This window comes from Ctenopharyngodon idella, chromosome 15, assembly GCF_019924925.1.
Source record: "Ctenopharyngodon idella isolate HZGC_01 chromosome 15, HZGC01, whole genome shotgun sequence".
Classification (NCBI taxonomy): domain Eukaryota; kingdom Metazoa; phylum Chordata; class Actinopteri; order Cypriniformes; family Xenocyprididae; genus Ctenopharyngodon; species Ctenopharyngodon idella.
Genome location: NC_067234.1, coordinates 31,172,969 through 31,189,341, shown reverse-complemented (window position 1 = coordinate 31,189,341; position 16,373 = coordinate 31,172,969). Strand labels below are relative to the sequence as shown.

Below are 16,373 nucleotides of genomic sequence, written 5' to 3'. Positions count from 1 at the left end.
TCAACAGTTAATTTACATCTACCACCGGATACATAACTCAAATCTCCCATTTAATACCATTAATAGGTAAATCAATAAATACCACCATGAATGCTTGGTGGAATGTACACCCACAAAAATATATACACTTTCACAAATATATACATTCTTAGCATCTACAGAAAATGAAATAGTCGCTCCAATTCAACAGTGGGCTAATGACATAGGTACAAATCAAAATATCAACTGGCAAGAAGTTTGCAATAATATTTATTCTATGTCTTGCAATACCAAAATCCAAATGATTCAATATAAGGTTATCCATAGAACACACATCACAACACACAAACTGCAGCACATGGGATATATTAAAAATAACAACTGTTCATACTGTCCATCCTCAACTGATGATTATTTTCATGCATTCTGGCAGTGCCCACTTGTTCGGTCATTCTGGTCGGAGGTCATGAGCAGGTTGTCAGACATCCTCGAGCTCAGCATCCCAGTTTGCCCCATAATAGCCTTACTGGGAGACATGTCTACTTTACAAATGCCTAATAATCTCAAACCATTCTTATTAATCTCACTGTTCATAGCAAAGAAACACATTTTACTTAATTGGAAAGACAGAACAGAACTCTCAATAAATCACTGGCTCAAATTACTATTAGTACACTCAAACTTGGAGCAATTAATTGCATTTGCACATAATATTGATTCTTTCAAACAAATCTGGTCCCATTTTTTCAATATCTAAATAGTAGAACTGATTCCTCTTTGTCATTAACCATGTGTTTAAAAGAAACTCATAAGTTTGGCTTATATCCTGCCAACAATAACATTTCTTAGAACTTAAATTCTACTGCCTTTAAATTTGTCATCTCTTCCTCCTTTTTTCTTTGTTGTCTTTCCAGTGTTTCAGTATTTGTTTTTAGTATTTTGTATTTGGTATACATTACAACAAACTACTTCAATAATAGACAAATATCATTTAATATACTGTTCTACAATTATTTATAGATTGATGTAATTTATATATATTATAATGTACTATATGCTACATTTTAATTTCTTTTCTATATATGTAAATTTTGCATATAATTGTTATTGTTATGGCTATTATTATTGTATTGTATTATTGTATTATATAGTGGTAGTAGAGGTAGCAGTATTGATATTTATATTATTACAGAATTTTATTCTCCATCCCTCCCCCCTTCCTTATAAAATCTGATTCTAAAACATTACATATAAACACTTATTTTAAGACACTCTATAAGCAGTCTGGGTCTGGTGGCTATTATAGTACTGCCGGTGGGTGCGAGTGACATGTCTTTCTGCATGGGCATTACCGGTTCTGTTTTTTTAGTTTGCCTAACTGTATATTGGGTGTTACACCATCTACATTGTAAACAAGCAGCACAATTTGTAATCAATACCTATTACATTTTTATTATTATATTATTCATCATCTGTAAGTTAGTCCTCTGTTAGTCCTCTAATAGATCATTGTGGAATCTGATGGAATCTGTAATTCAAAACAAAAAACACGAAAATGCAAAATCACACAGACATGGAAGTGTGATCACTGTGGGGGTCACTGTGTCTTTAGTCTCTGTTGATTGTGACTCTCTTTAGTGGCTTCTCATTCACCGTCGGCTAATTCTAAGAAAACTGGACTGACTTTGAAGTACTGAGAGCTCTACAACAAAACACACAGACACATCACATCATGAGAGCCATACAGAGATATTAGTAATATTAATATTACAGCCACAGATTAAAAATAAATAAAATGATGAATGAATAAAAACTCAAACAGCTCAATATTTAACAAAGTACATACAAAAACCTGAACTAGAAGCGATGCAACATATTTTACAGAATACGGAAGTATTTTTGCACACAATCCATATACAAAGCCAACAGCTTTAATCCAAAGGCAACAGCTTAATCCAAATTTGTGGACTAAAATGTTTCCATAGTTGCGATGTAAAATCTGGTTGCTACCCATTCTGTAAACAAAGCTTTTTACTTGGCTGTTAAATTAATGCATAAATTAGGAAAACTCACCATTAGCTGTTACACCACTCACGTTTGCATACGTTATATTGCAGAGCGGTGCTAAGTCATCCGCAGCAGAGTCTTACAGAGATAGGGTTTCTTCCAGTCGAGTCAAATGTGTGATAATTGAGTTGATAATATGGCGAGTATGTGTGTTAACCTGCTTGTGAACTCCGAACCTCTGTTTATTTAAGACTTCTAAACAACATCATTGAACTGTATACTAACCAGTCTTTGGTCGTGTTTGTCCCAGGTATGTGTTTATTCGGTTTTGTCATGTTCTGTGTAAAAAAAAAAAAGAAAAGAAAAAAAAGTCAGCCTTAATTGAGAATTAGCATTAGCGTAAATGTAATACAATCGCCTCGCACGTGCTTAACTATGTAACTGCGCCATATTAGGGTTGTGTTCTTCCCTTTCTGTATTTCAATTATACAAAAATAAGTAAAATGATGGTTACTTAAGTTCATAGTTTCTTTTTATTAATGTGAATTGTCAAGAAATGAGAACAAAGACAATGTTTTATATTCAATTTTTTTTTTATCGTATGCTCTATTTTGAGTTTTTGTCCACTATATGCTCACGATTCCCTTACCTTACATCAGTGAACTGTATACTAACCAGTCTTTGGTCGTGTTTGCCCCAGGATCCAGTAAAGAGAAACCTTGAGTGACCATCCACCTGCTCTCAGCATGATTCCATCCACAAACACACAGTCACATACATATATATTTAAAATAAGAATATACTCACAATATTGGCCTAGTCCCTCCAGTGTATAATGTGGATCTTTCTTTAGTTCATAAAGCAGTTTCACTCCTGGATGTCCTCGTTTATTTCCAGACATATTCAGTTCTATCAGGTATGAAGGGTTTGATCTCAGAGCTGATGCCAGAGCAGCACAACCTTTCTCTGTGACACCACACTCACACAACCTGTAAAGAACAATGACACACTCTTCACTCACTCACTCACTCACACAGTTCAGATCAACAAGATCAATAAAGAAACAGTGGGGTGGTCTGCTAAAGTAAAGTCCCCTCTCTGTGTTTGTTGCTCTTTAGCCCAATATAAATTCATGATTCAGTGTTATTTGATGTTTTAACAGTTTCTGGGTTAAAGGAATATGAAACCGCATTTACCACTATCATCACTTTAAAATTATTTTCGGGCACCCTAGTCAGGTCAGACGCCATATTGAATTTAATGCTGTGAGAGATATACAGTGTGTGCCATTATAAAGACTAAGTTTAACGGTTCTAGATCACATAATTTTCACAACTCACAACTTTCAAAACTGTTTTATGGTTTTTTTCTATGGTATGTTTGTTCAACCTCTGGCACGGGTTGATTTGGCAGATGTGGCTGACCGAGGAAAGTCTGCATGTATCATGATCGGAGCGCATCTTGCAGTTTGAGTCTTGCTAACTAGTCGATGCCAGGTATCAAATGGTGTCAAAGTCATAGCGCCACCAACTGGCAGCAGGAAATGTGTCACTTTCAAAATGCTTTAAAATCGTCCTCTTATTTTTACCTTTTTATCTCTTTATCTTGAAGTGTTGCCATGGCGATGGATTAAAGTAATGACAAAAAGGGAAACTGGAAGAATCTCATATCTCCCAAATAAATTATACACAATTAATTTCTATATAAGATAATACAAATAAAAAGTAAAAAAAAAAAAAAGGGGGAAAAAAAGCATTTTATTCTTTTTTTATAATGAATGCATTATGTGCAAGTCAAAAATATGCAGATTTCGTGCTATCTGGTTGAAAGAAATAAAACCAAATGTAATACATAGTATAAACACTAGATGGCACAGGTCATTTTAAACAGGGTTAAGAAAATCCTTGTTGCTGAGAAGTGTTTCAGTCATAATTACTTTTATTAGCTATTGCATTTGGATATATACTTAAACATTATCAAAGACTACTTTCGTCACAGTTTTGATTTTCACTTTTTTTTTGTCTAAAATGCTTTTCCACTGCATGGTACAACTCCACACTGCTCGGCTCGCTTTACTTTCGGTTTGCTTTTCCACTGCAGTTTAGTACCATTTTAAAGTGGGTGGGATTATAGACTGACCTTTATAGACCTTTATAGTTGCGCCTACTACATGGATCCGCTCTTTAGCTACCAACGAGAGCTATCTTGTCTACTGATCACGATACAGCCATTTATTTTTTTCAAGTTGCGTGTGATGGTCGTTTAAAGCAAGTCATTTAAAAAAAGTAGTTTGAACAAATGTTACTGGCAGTGGCTGTTACTATTTAAATCTAGCAGGTTTAGTGTCTCGTGTTTCAAATCCAATGATGCTGGTGGTGACAATTCTCTCTGATCAATCAGTGATCTGCAGTGTTTACACATCACATTTTGGTATTGGTATGGCACGCTTGGTACCTCAACTGAGCTGGTACTATTTACGCGAGCCGTACCATGCAGTGGAAAAGCACCCAAAAAGTGAGCCGTACCGTATACTCACAGTCTCACCTGACTCTCTCCTCTCCACCTATTGCCACTGTTCTGTGGCTGCCGTCGCAAGTGGATGCTGCACACTGGTGGTGGTAGAGACCCCCCTGGTGGTGGAGGAGAGACCCCCCTGATATGATTGTAAAGCGCTTGTAAAGCAGTAGTACATATGAAAGCACTGTATAAATGTCTCGTTCATTTATTCAGCTGCAGTGACGTCATCGGCTGTCGCCGGCCAATGTCAAATTCATTGTCTTGATTAGACTCATGCTTCAGACACCGGTCATGCTGGAGGCATTCCCCATAGCACCCTCTAGGGGACGCAGTGTCTCGTTTCCCTTTTCAGGGAACCATGGTTACATGCATAACCTGAGGCGATTTCTCATCTTACAAATCAATTTCTTATTTTCTCTGGCATGTCTCTTAGGTGTTGAGGACTAGTGCATCTTTGAGCCTACATTCAGTATGAGTAAAATACTCACGTACTGTTAAAATCAGACTTTTATTCAAGTAGAACTGGAATTAGACATGTGGCGATATTCGGTAATACAATATATCATGATAATGAATATGCACGATATTGTTATCGTAGGCACTTCAAAATACCATGAATAATTATTTATTGCGAATTATTTACATTTTTATAATACATTTTAAGAATACTTTCCCCATCAACCATATAAAATGCACAACACCGCTGTGTGCTGCATCAAAGAGACACGCGCACTCAGATGTAAACAAACCCAAGGTGCACGAGAAGCACATGGCGGAACGAGTGAAAGAGAAGCCCTGAATGAAAGTACACGTTCACTCTCTTGACTTAATTTTACATCCCAGACAGAGATGTTTTATTGGGATATTTCATCCCTGCATATTAATTCCACTGTCGTAGTTAAATTGTAACTATCTTTTAGCCTATTTGTGACCCTGGACCACAAAACCAATCATAAGGGTACATTCAAATGAGATATGATTTATACATCATCTGAAAACTGGTTAAAAAAGCTTTCCATTGATGTATGGTTTGTTAGGACCATATTTGGCTGAGATACAACTATTTGAAAATCTGGAATCTGAGGGTGCAAAAAAAAAATCAAAATATTGAGAAAAACGCCTTTAAAGCTGTCCAAATTAAGTCCTTAGCGATGCATATCCAGTCACAAAAATACATTTTTGATATATTTATGGTTGGAAATTTATCTTTACTTAATATCCTAATGATTTTAGGCATAAAAGAAAAATCGATAATTTTGACCCATACAATGTATTGCTACAAATATACCCGTGCGACTTATGACTGGTTTTGTGGTCCAGGGTCACATTTATTAATGTCTTAATTTTTCAAATCATAAGAATGAATTCATACAATGTTCTCACATTTTAAGTAGTAGACTACAACAAAACATTTTTAATAAAAAGTGATCAACAATTTCTTATTTCATGGACACTTTATTTTTCTGCATGTCATGTGCAGAGCTCTGTGTTGTATTGGAATAAATGTTTCAATGTGCATGCCTGATCTGTTGAAATACATCAGTGAATTATTAAATGTAGTTTCAAACGTTTTGTCTGCTGTCACTGTAATATTTCACTGTAACAGTAGTCAAATAGCTAGAACATTATAAGCACTTACAGCAGGTAAAATAAATATTGAATATGTTAAATTTTTTTAATTAGACAAAGTTCCAATGCAGCAATTCACATAAAATTTTGACCAGACATTGGTATAGGCTCAAGAAATCAATACAAATAAGGAAATCATAATACTACAATCCATAAAAAAAGTTGTGTAATAAAGTGAAATGACATGGGAAAAAAAGTATTGAACACACTAAGAAAAAGCAGTACACTAAGGCAAGGCAAGTCAAGAAAGATTTCACTAAGTAGTTCTACCTCCTACCTGTGCAAATTAGAATCAGTTGGGTAAGTGCGTGTTGTTACAAGCTCTCCCAAGACTTTCACAACAAGATTTTTGCTGTACATAACAATGGTACTGGTTACAGAAGGATTTTCCAACTCCTAAATGTTCCTGTAAGCACCATTGGGGCAATTTTCCACAACTGAAAGAAACATCATTCCACCATCAACTGGCCATGCAAAGGAGCTCCTCATAAGATTTCTGATCAGGGAGTCAGAAGTTTAGTCTGAAGTGTAGCCCAAGAACCAAGGACCACTCGGAAAGAGGTCCAGAAAGACTTGGAGGCAGCATGTACAGTTGTCACAAAGAAAACAATAGGAAATGCAGAGGAGTCAGAAGAGTAGCCCAAGAACCAAGGACCACTTGGAAAGAGGCCCAGAAAGATTTGGAGGTAGCGGGTTCAGTTGTCACAGAGAAAACAATAGGAAATGCACTCCACCGCCACAGCCTCCATGCATGCTCACCACAGAAAGCTCCATTTGTAAAGAAAAGACATGCTGAAGCTCATATGAAGTTTTCTACACAACATTTGGAAAGGTCTGAACTACTGGGAGAATTTAGTGTGGTCAGATGAGACAAAAATCAAACTTTTGGCAACAATATCACATGCCATGTTTGGAGGACAAATGGCTTTGCATATGATCCTAAAAATCCCATACCAACAGTAATGTTTTCGAGGTGGAAGCATCATGGTATGGGTCTGTTTCTCTTCTTATGGAACTGGCAGAATCAATATTATTGAAGGGAAGATGAATGGAGCCATGTACTGGGAATTCTTGAGATGAATTTGTTGCCATCCACCAGGATGATTTGGTGCAAACACACTGCAAAGGAGATTTTGAATTGCTTCCAGAAGAAGAAAATAAAGTTGTTATAATGTCCCAGTAAATCAGCAGACCTAAACCCAACATAGCATTTGTGGAAGGAACTGAAGATCAAAATTCACAAGAGAGACCCCCAGAATATTCAAGATTTAAAGTTTGGTCAAACAGGATGCACCTTGAAGCTCTCATTGCAAAAAAGACTTTTCCACCAACTTTTGAATATAATTTCAGTTAGTGTGTTCAATATTTTTTCCTAAGTCATTTCCCTTTATTACACAGCTTTTTTATGGATTGGAAAATTATGATTTCTTTGTCTGTGTAGATTTCTTAAGTTAATATTGATTTTGACGTATTTAATACTTATTTTACCCACTATATATGATAATTAGCCAAGATTAAATGTTATATTATTATTACAAACAGTAATTTATTTCGTTATTTAATCTTCATTTAAAAGTACAAATGTCACAGCAGCCTTACTGAACAATGTTGTAAACCGTCCCTTTGGGACACCTGGTGGTGATTTCGTGAACAAGCGTCACATGTGACTGGGTTGTATTTAATACTGCGGCCTTGTGGGGGCGTTACATGTGGTGGTAATGCGCATTTTGGTTGACTACCTACTGTATAAAAAACAGCAAGAGGACAAAAATACAGACCATACCTCAGACTTCTGGACATAAGTAAAAAGTGTCCATTTCTCCTGTCTTGGAAGTTTATACTGTCCTACTTCAGCACCCTCACTGGTGTTGAACTGTACTCCAGAATGAATAAAGACTTACAAAAAAGGTGAAAAGTGGCTCCGGGAGTAAATATGAAGTGGAGTAAATAAGTTAAAGCTGTTCTGAAATAAGCCTTAAAAGAGGACAAAGAGGCCACTAATGGTCTTGCAGCGATGTTATTCATAAAGACATTTCAAAGAGGCAGAGGACAGAGTTTTTTGTAAAGGTTACATATTTGTTATGAACATTTGTCCCTGACAAAAGTGCAGTATTTAAACATTCAAAAATCCCTTTTTTATTTTGTAGAATAGGCAGGGGTGCAACTATGTTTTCTGTGCCCCCCTCCCCCATTCTTAAGATTCTTAAGATGTTTTAAGTTGGAGGCACTTTGACCTAAAAGATTTTGCTCTGAAAGTTAACATTCTTTTGGGTTGATTTTAACCTTGAAATACTAGGTTTACCCTGTAATTATAAACCTGCTGATCTGCATTGAGAGGACTCCTGTTTAACTGATGTGCTCATCAAACCCGCCAGATGATTCTAAATATTAAGTTCCTTTATCATTTCTATTAGGTTCCTTGTAAGGATTAATCATGACTCTAGTAAGTGGAAGAATTGTAAAGTTGAAGATATCATTATTGAACCCATATGTCATTTTCTTCATCACGGATTTCATTGAGTTTTACTGGCTAAAATAACTAGAGGAAACTCATGTAACCAAAACTACAATAATGCAAAAGAAAATGTCTTACTGAGACAAAGGTGTGTTAACAGCATAGAGATGATCTTACCACAATTTCTCCAGTTTACAGTGAGTATCCTCCAGTCCATTGGAGAGTAGCTTCACCCCTAAATTTCCTATTTTATTCTTAGACAGATTCAGATCTCTCAAGTGTGAGGGGGTTGATTTTAGAGCTAAAGCCAAAGCAGAGCAACTTTCATCAGTGACACCACAATTAATCAACCTGTAGAGAAGCACAAACAACATTTGATGGACCATTGGAATAAAGATCTAAATGTCACAGAGCATGTACAAACAATATTTTCTAAAAGCTGTTATATAAAGATGAACAGTAAGAAAGAATTTAACATGTTTTTCATTTCTCATAGTTCTGAGGTTGAATGTTTTTACTGTCAAGAGATATAAATGTTAAATGTGATGTGAAAGTGTGTATTTCACGGTGACTGTCAGTCCTGCATTATCATGTTACTGAGGAGCAGCTCATGTGTTTAAGCATATACAGCTCAGTAAAAAAATTTTTACAGCAGCAGAAAGATGAACACTTTAAATTTAATTTACATTGTGCTTCATGTGAGAGATCTAGATATGATCTTACCATAGTTTCTCCAGTTTACAGCTAGGACTCTGTACTACATCAGAGAGCCACTTCACTCCAGAACCACTTATATGGTTATTATCAGTCAGATCCAGATCTCTTAGGTGTGAGGGATTTGATCTCAGAGCTGAAGCCAGAGCAGCACAACCTTTCTCTGTTACACCACAGTTCCTCATCCTCCAAAGAACAATGACACACTCTTCATTCTCAGTTCAGATCAGATCATTTAGTAGTGAATATACATTTTTAAAAAGAAAGTACAATCTTAGGACCGGTTCACACAGAACGCTTTTTTACTGTTAAAACGTGACACAGGTTAGTGGAATGAAAAAAAGAGAAGAAAGAGAAAGAGAAGCATTTTTTAAAAGTTGAACTTATTTTAACTTGAGTTCAGCATTTTAGAACACAGCGTCATGCTCCAGACGCGAGCACAACGGTTAAAGCCATTAGTCTGAAGCATGTTTATGTTGAAAAAAATGGAAAGGTTGCGCAGTGGAATAGAAAAACGCGTTTTGTGTGAACGGCCCCTTACTATTGTGAAAAAGATGTGTACTAAATTGTTTTGAATGTGCACCTGTAGTGTTCTTAAAATCTTAAAACTATATTAAAAAAACTGTACTAGCAGATAATATAATATTAATGAAATAAAAGGCCACTTACTGTAAGTTTTAAAATACATTTTAAATCATTGCACCAATTTTGATGACTAACATAACAAAGAACATGTGCTTGATTATAAATTGAACTGTAATTTGTTTTTCTCTATTACATCCAAAATTCATATATTTTAAATGTATTAAATTGCAACTTCATTACAAATATGAAATTATTAATTACAAATATATTTAAACATATGACACAAGTTTCAGTAGAAATGACATTGATGTATATTTTAGTTTACCATAAATGCTTATGTATATTCGGCATGACACTTTAAACATATTTCAAAGACAATAGAAGTAATTATGAAATTGCTATTTAATTCTAATTATGAAATTATAAAAATTCATCTCTAAAATATTCTCCATTCCCTCACTGCATCTCCCTTCTCATTTTTCTTTTTAGTATTTTATTTCAATCCCCAAGACCAATCCTCAGTACTGCTACACTGAGATTGTGACTATTTTTTTTGGGACAATAACACATTAAACGCCCTTCCTAACAAGAACAAAATATTGCGGACTGCACCTGCCTACTTTATCAACTCCATAAACTGGATCGCTTTGAGCAAAGCTCAAACAACAAGCCCAAAAATGCATATAATTAGAGAACATGGCAACACTTCAAGAGTGCACTCTGTGAAGCAGCCTTACAAACGTAAAGAAAACACAACACCACTGTTGACGGTGGTTTAAAAATTGCAGAACACAACGAGTCTTTGGTCACTGGAATATAACTTTTTTTTTTTTTTTCAAAAAAGTATTTGACATTACACATGAGATGCCAGAACGCTACTATAGTTATGAGGTGTCAATCATTGCAATTTCGGGAGTGAGTCATGTTATGTACCCATACAGAAATGAAAACTAAAGGGATTCACTCCTGAATCTTTGTAGTGTGTACGTGGCCAGTATGTGTTCCATGTATGAGTCACATATGATCTTACCTCAGTATCTCCAGTTTACAGTGAGGATTCTTTAGTACATCAGAGAGATGCTTCACTCCTGAGTCTCCTAGATTATTGTCAGATAGATCCAGTTCTCTCAGGTGTGAGGGGTTTGAACTCAGTGTTGAAGCCAGAGCAGCACAACTTTCAGCTGTGATTCCACAATCACTCAAGCTGCAGAGAGATGAGAATCATACTTGTTCAAGGCTTGTTGATACTTTTTGAACTGAAAACAACAGCATTTTTCAGCAATAATCCACAACATTTTTTCAGCAATATAATATATATATATATATATATATATATATATATATAGTTTATGTAACTTCACCAAGTACATGTTCCTGGATCAACATCTTTGTTGATCTTGGAGCATTTCAATCAACCAATCAGATATGAGGGACAAGTTTGCAGTTTATGTCAAGTTTAGGCTTACAGCCAAGGTTAAGGGCTTCTGTACCATTCTTATTCACCTATCATTTGCCTCTGATTTTAGGGATATGGTAGGGATAGGGTTATATCTTACTTGGCAAAATCACAGTGACCTTTAATTAAATGTTGATTTAATTAAATGTAATTAATTTCATTAATAGGCTTGTTTAACATTAATCAGCATATTAGGGATGGGCTGGCAAAAAGTGCATATGTAGATTCAAATAGTACTGTTGCCAGAAGTGTTTTTCTCACATATATAAGCCTTCACACATTGTCCCATTCATTGTTAAGATTAAGAAAAGATAAGACTGTTAATAAGATCTTTGACATTTTAACTTTGAATCTCTTTTTCTTTTAATGGTGAAGTGGTTGTTTTCAGTGACACTTACTGAACTGATCTGGATTCTTTAATCACGGGCAGCAACTTCTTAAAAACTTCCAGTTTTTCAGATTTATTGTTACCTCCAAAAAAATGATTAATATTAAACTCATCCAGCTGCTCCTCTGATGTCAACAACACAAAAACTACAGCTGACCACTGAGATGAAGAGAGTTTGGTTTCCCTTACTGTTCCATATTTCAGATAATATTTCATTTCCTCCACTAATGAATAGTCACCCAGTTCATTCAGACAGTGGAACAGATTGATGGATTTCTCTGGAGATTTGATGGACCTGATCTTTTTCTTGATGTACTCAACTGTTTTCTCATTGCTGTCAGAGCTGCTTACTGTCTGTGTAGTTAGACTTTGTAGGAGATTCTGATTAGCCTTTACTGACAGACCCAGAAGGAAACGCAGAAAAAGATCCAGATGTCCATTTTTACTCTGTAGAGCCCCATCCACAGCTCTCTGATGCAAATCAGACAATGAAACATATTTTTCTGCAGCATTCTGGAACCAATCCAAAGCTTTTTTTGGTCTTTGTTTGGTGATTTGGTCAAACACATTTATGCTGCTTTCTGTAAAAGTGAGGTGCTTATATAGAGCCGCTAGATGTTCCTGAATGCTTAGATGAACGAAGCTGAAGACTTTCCCCTGATACAAGCCAAACTCCTCTCTGAAGATCTGAGTGCACAATCCTGAGTACACTAATGCTTCTGTCACATCAATGCCACACTCTCTCAGGTCTTCCTCATAGAAGATCAGGTTTCCTTTCACAAGCTGCTGAAAAGCCACTTTCCCCAGTTTGAGGATCATGTCTTCATCTGTCACGTTCTTCTCATAGTCTTTCTCATGATGTCTGATGTTGGTCTGAAGGATAAGGAAGTGTGTGTACATTCCTGTGAGAGTCTTGGGAATCTCTCCACTCTCTGCTTCACTCAACATCTTCTCTAGAACAGTGGCTGAGATCCAGCAGAACACTGGGATGTGGCACATGATGTGGAGGCTCCTTGATGACTTCAGGTGTGAGATGATCCTCTCAGCCAGACTCTGATCACTGATTCTCTTCCTGAAGTATTCATCCTTCTGTGGGTCACTGAAGCCTCGTACCTCTGTCACTCGATGAACACACTCAGAGGGGATGAGATCAGCTGCTGCTGGTCTGGAGGTGATCCAGATGAGAGCAGAGGGAAGCAGATTCCCCGCAATGAGGTTCATCAGTAGCATGTCCACTGAGGCTGATTCAGTCACATCACACAACCTCACATTGCTCTGAAAATCCAGAGACAGACGACACTCATCCAGACCATCAAAGATGAAGAAAATTTTATATTCACCACTGAATGGTTTCATTTTGTTTATTATGGGGAAAAAGAAATGAAGAAGATCTGAAAGACTGAGTGTTTCGTCCTTCATCAAGTTGAGCCCTCTGAAAGGAAGTGGAAATATGAGCTGGATGTCCTGATTCTCTTTCCCTTCAGCCCAGTCCACAATGAACTTCTGCACAGAGACTGTTTTCCCAATGCCAGCGACTCCCTTTGTCAGCACAGTTCTGATGGGTTTGTCTTGTCCAGGTAAAGTTTTAAAGATGTCACTGCATTTGATTGGTGTTTGTTCTGTTGCTGCTCTCCTGGATTGAGTCTCAATCTGTCTCACCTCATGCTCATTACTGATCTCTCCACTTTCACTCTCTGTGATGTAGAGCTCTGTGTAAATCTCATTCAGGAGTGAATGAGATCTTTGGTGAGGTGTTGTTCTCTCATACAGATACTTAAACTGTTCCAACAAATTTGATCTAAATGATTTGAGGACTTCAGTGAGTTGAGAGTCACGGCTGTAAAATTAAAATACCACATTAGATGAAGTAAATGTATCATGTCATACAGAACATATCATCAGATTTGTGAATTGTGTCAGTTCTTAATAATGTAAAGAGCCACATTTTTGCATCTACAACGAACAAAACATGCCTTAAATGTAACTGACCGGAAATCAAAACTCAGTCTTGATGGCTTCTTAGGGACAAGTGGTGGCAGGTCTGACCTTAAACATCATGAAGAGAAATTGAGATTGATAAAATTCTTCTCATTACCTTCATTCTACCAACAACTTTTACACTGTTGTGAATGAACTTATTAACAATGTTCTTGCTCAAAGACACATTCACAAGTCACCTTTTCCATACTTCCATGCTGTGGAAGACTTCACTGGTAGGGTAACAGAACTTCAGTTATATTGTTTTCAACTTTAAATGTATAATCCTTCAACATCAATTCATCTAAACAGCCCTACTCAGTTCTTGTTGATTTTCCTAGGGATGATGCAACAATGAAAAACATTTTACAATATCCAATTAGATGAAAGCACTCATTTTAAGATTTCAGGGAGGGTACATACTTGTGTAAGCATCAGAGATGTTCACAAGTCCCTGCGGTCAAGTCCAAGTCAAGACTCAAGTCTTTGAGGTCCAAGTCCAAGTCAAGTCTCAAGTCTTTGAGGACCAAGTCAAGTCATGTCCAAGTCAAGTCTCACGTCTTTGAGGTCCAAGTCAAGTCAAGTCTCAAGTCTTTAGGGGTCCAAGTCAAGTCTCAAGTCAAGTCTTTGTTCTATTTTATTTTTTTCAGCTAGTTGTTATTGTAATTAACAGTGTATTTAAATATCAAAACAGATTACGTTTACTTTAAAATTGTCTAATAAAGCACACAAAATACTACTTAAATCATTTTTATTACTTTCTAACTTTATACAAAATTATACCATTTAGAACCACTGCAAGGAAAAAAGTGCTGTGTATTTTGAGCTGTATGAGTTGCCGTAGTTTGCTGTAGATCTCAAGCAATGCTGGAAAATGTAGTCTTCCAGTGAGCACCGGCGGTAACAAAACCTATGTATAGACAAGCGTTACAGTAAACACAAGGAACAACATTTCCATCTGTGTGCCTCGTTTGTGATAAGGCGATATAATAACGCACTGCAACTTAAACCGATTTGTGGAAATGAGTCGGACGGACAGGGTTATAAAATGCGCATGGAAGTGCTTGTTCAATCCAAATACAATTTAACATGGTAAATCTGGATATTATATGCATTATCAAATACTTGGGCAAAAATAAATTAAAAAAATGTAAACGGACCACAAGCAAGCCTCTGCAGCTGTGCAACACCGCAGCTTCCCTTCGGATTAATTGATTGCTTTTCAAATGAAATGACAAAGTTTATCGCAAGGTAAGGCTTGGCTATATTGTTATTATTTGTTGCTTATACGTTTTCTAATGGGTGATGAATTTGCGTGCCTTCAGATGCGTCACGCGCTTGATGGCTTGGTGTGTTTAGAGATGATTTGTGATGTTCGCTGCTGCAGCACATATTTGGGAATGAATAGATAGTAAAATGTGGTGTTTCGTGCCATCATGTGGGGTAGTAAATAGAGAACGTAATCGGGAATGTCACGCCAAAAGACTTGTATTTTTCACAACAAGTTTCTGTCTTCAAGTCCAAGTCAAGTCTCGAGTTAGTAGTTCACGAGTCAAGTCGGAATTCTCGAAAAGTCCCTCAATGACCAACACAGGAAAGTTGAGTTCTGAGTGGTTTGTTGAGTCCAGTACAATAAAAGGTTATGAGTGAATTGTCCAGAAAGTGGGTCTGAAATGCTAAGTCCAAACAACATCTGTGGTCCTCGAGAGAACACAGTCTTAAGTTTTTACCCTTGTCTACCCAGGTCCACTAAGGTTTAGTGGTTGATCCATAGACCAGTCACTCTTCAGAGACAGAGCTGAGTTCTGATGAATCCGATGTTCTAGTGTAAAAATGTTGTAGTTATCATATAATTTATAGAAATGTTATACCTGAGACGAGGATATGTGTCTCCACTAAGTTTTAATGGTGGATCAATAGAGCGGTCCTTCTTCACAGACACATGGCTGAGTTCTGATGAATCAGATCTCTCCTGTTGGACTAAACTGAAACAGAAGATTTATGATAATTCCCTAGTTTATGTACAATTATACCCTTTTATAAAATACCATACTAATATATGATTTACAGAGGTGTCATACCTGAGACCAGGACATGCGTCTCCACTAAGTTTTAGTGGTTGATCCATAGAGCATTCACTCTTCACAGACACACAACTGAGTTCTGAATCAGATGATCTCCTCTGCTGGACTGAACTGTAATAGAGGCAAAATTAACTTCAAATAATGTAGACGGTTAACTAATTAAATGACCTTAATTTAATTAGTGTCATTGGTTAAAAATTAATATTACTATTTTAGAAAAGAGGTATTTTGATGGGTTCATGATGCACCCAAAGTTGTGAATACATGAGGGTGCTATTTATCCTAAAACCACTGTCTTCCTGAAAAAAAAAAAAAAAAACCCGGAAGATCAGAAAAAGTGCACAAAAAATATGATATGTAAAATATGTGTAACGGGTTGCTTGCGCAGGAACACACAACGAAGAAGATACTTTACAAACAAGTCTTTACTTAGTAATCCAACGGGAGAATATACAGGAACAGGTATACACGCAACACAACACTTAGAACATACGAGACCGGACATTGTGGTGAGGATGGTGACTGCTTATGAAGGGAGTGCTGATGAGTGGTAATGATGGTGATAGTCTTCAGGTGCGGGTG

The 16,373-nt window shown here is 36.5% G+C and overlaps 1 protein-coding gene across 15 annotated transcripts in view; it reads right to left on the bottom strand.

Annotated features, from left to right (window-relative positions):
• Nucleotides 1-233: 233 nt before the first annotated feature.
• LOC127495108 (NACHT, LRR and PYD domains-containing protein 3-like) overlaps nt 234-16,373 on the bottom strand; it is a 50,743-nt gene continuing 34,603 nt past the window's right edge. For 11 of the 15 annotated variants that reach the window (XM_051861562.1, XM_051861566.1, XM_051861569.1 and 8 more), the window contains 11 exons: nt 15,789-15,902; nt 15,579-15,692; nt 13,908-13,940; nt 13,720-13,776; nt 11,741-13,567; nt 10,917-11,090; nt 9,311-9,487; nt 8,765-8,938; nt 2,794-2,975; nt 2,272-2,324; nt 234-1,681 (listed from right to left, as the gene is read on the bottom strand). In XM_051861562.1, coding sequence (XP_051717522.1) covers nt 2,323-2,324; nt 2,794-2,975; nt 8,765-8,938; nt 9,311-9,487; nt 10,917-11,090; nt 11,741-13,567; nt 13,720-13,776; nt 13,908-13,940; nt 15,579-15,692; nt 15,789-15,902 — 2,854 coding nt within the window. In that variant the 3' untranslated portion in view covers nt 234-1,681; nt 2,272-2,322. Of the gene's footprint in view, nt 1,682-2,052; nt 2,325-2,793; nt 2,976-4,530; nt 4,617-8,764; nt 8,939-9,310; nt 9,488-10,916; nt 11,091-11,740; nt 13,568-13,719; nt 13,777-13,907; nt 13,941-15,578; nt 15,693-15,788; nt 15,908-16,373 lie in introns of those variants that run through there. The other 4 variants (XM_051861563.1, XM_051861578.1, XM_051861565.1 and 1 more) reach the window with 4 other exon arrangements.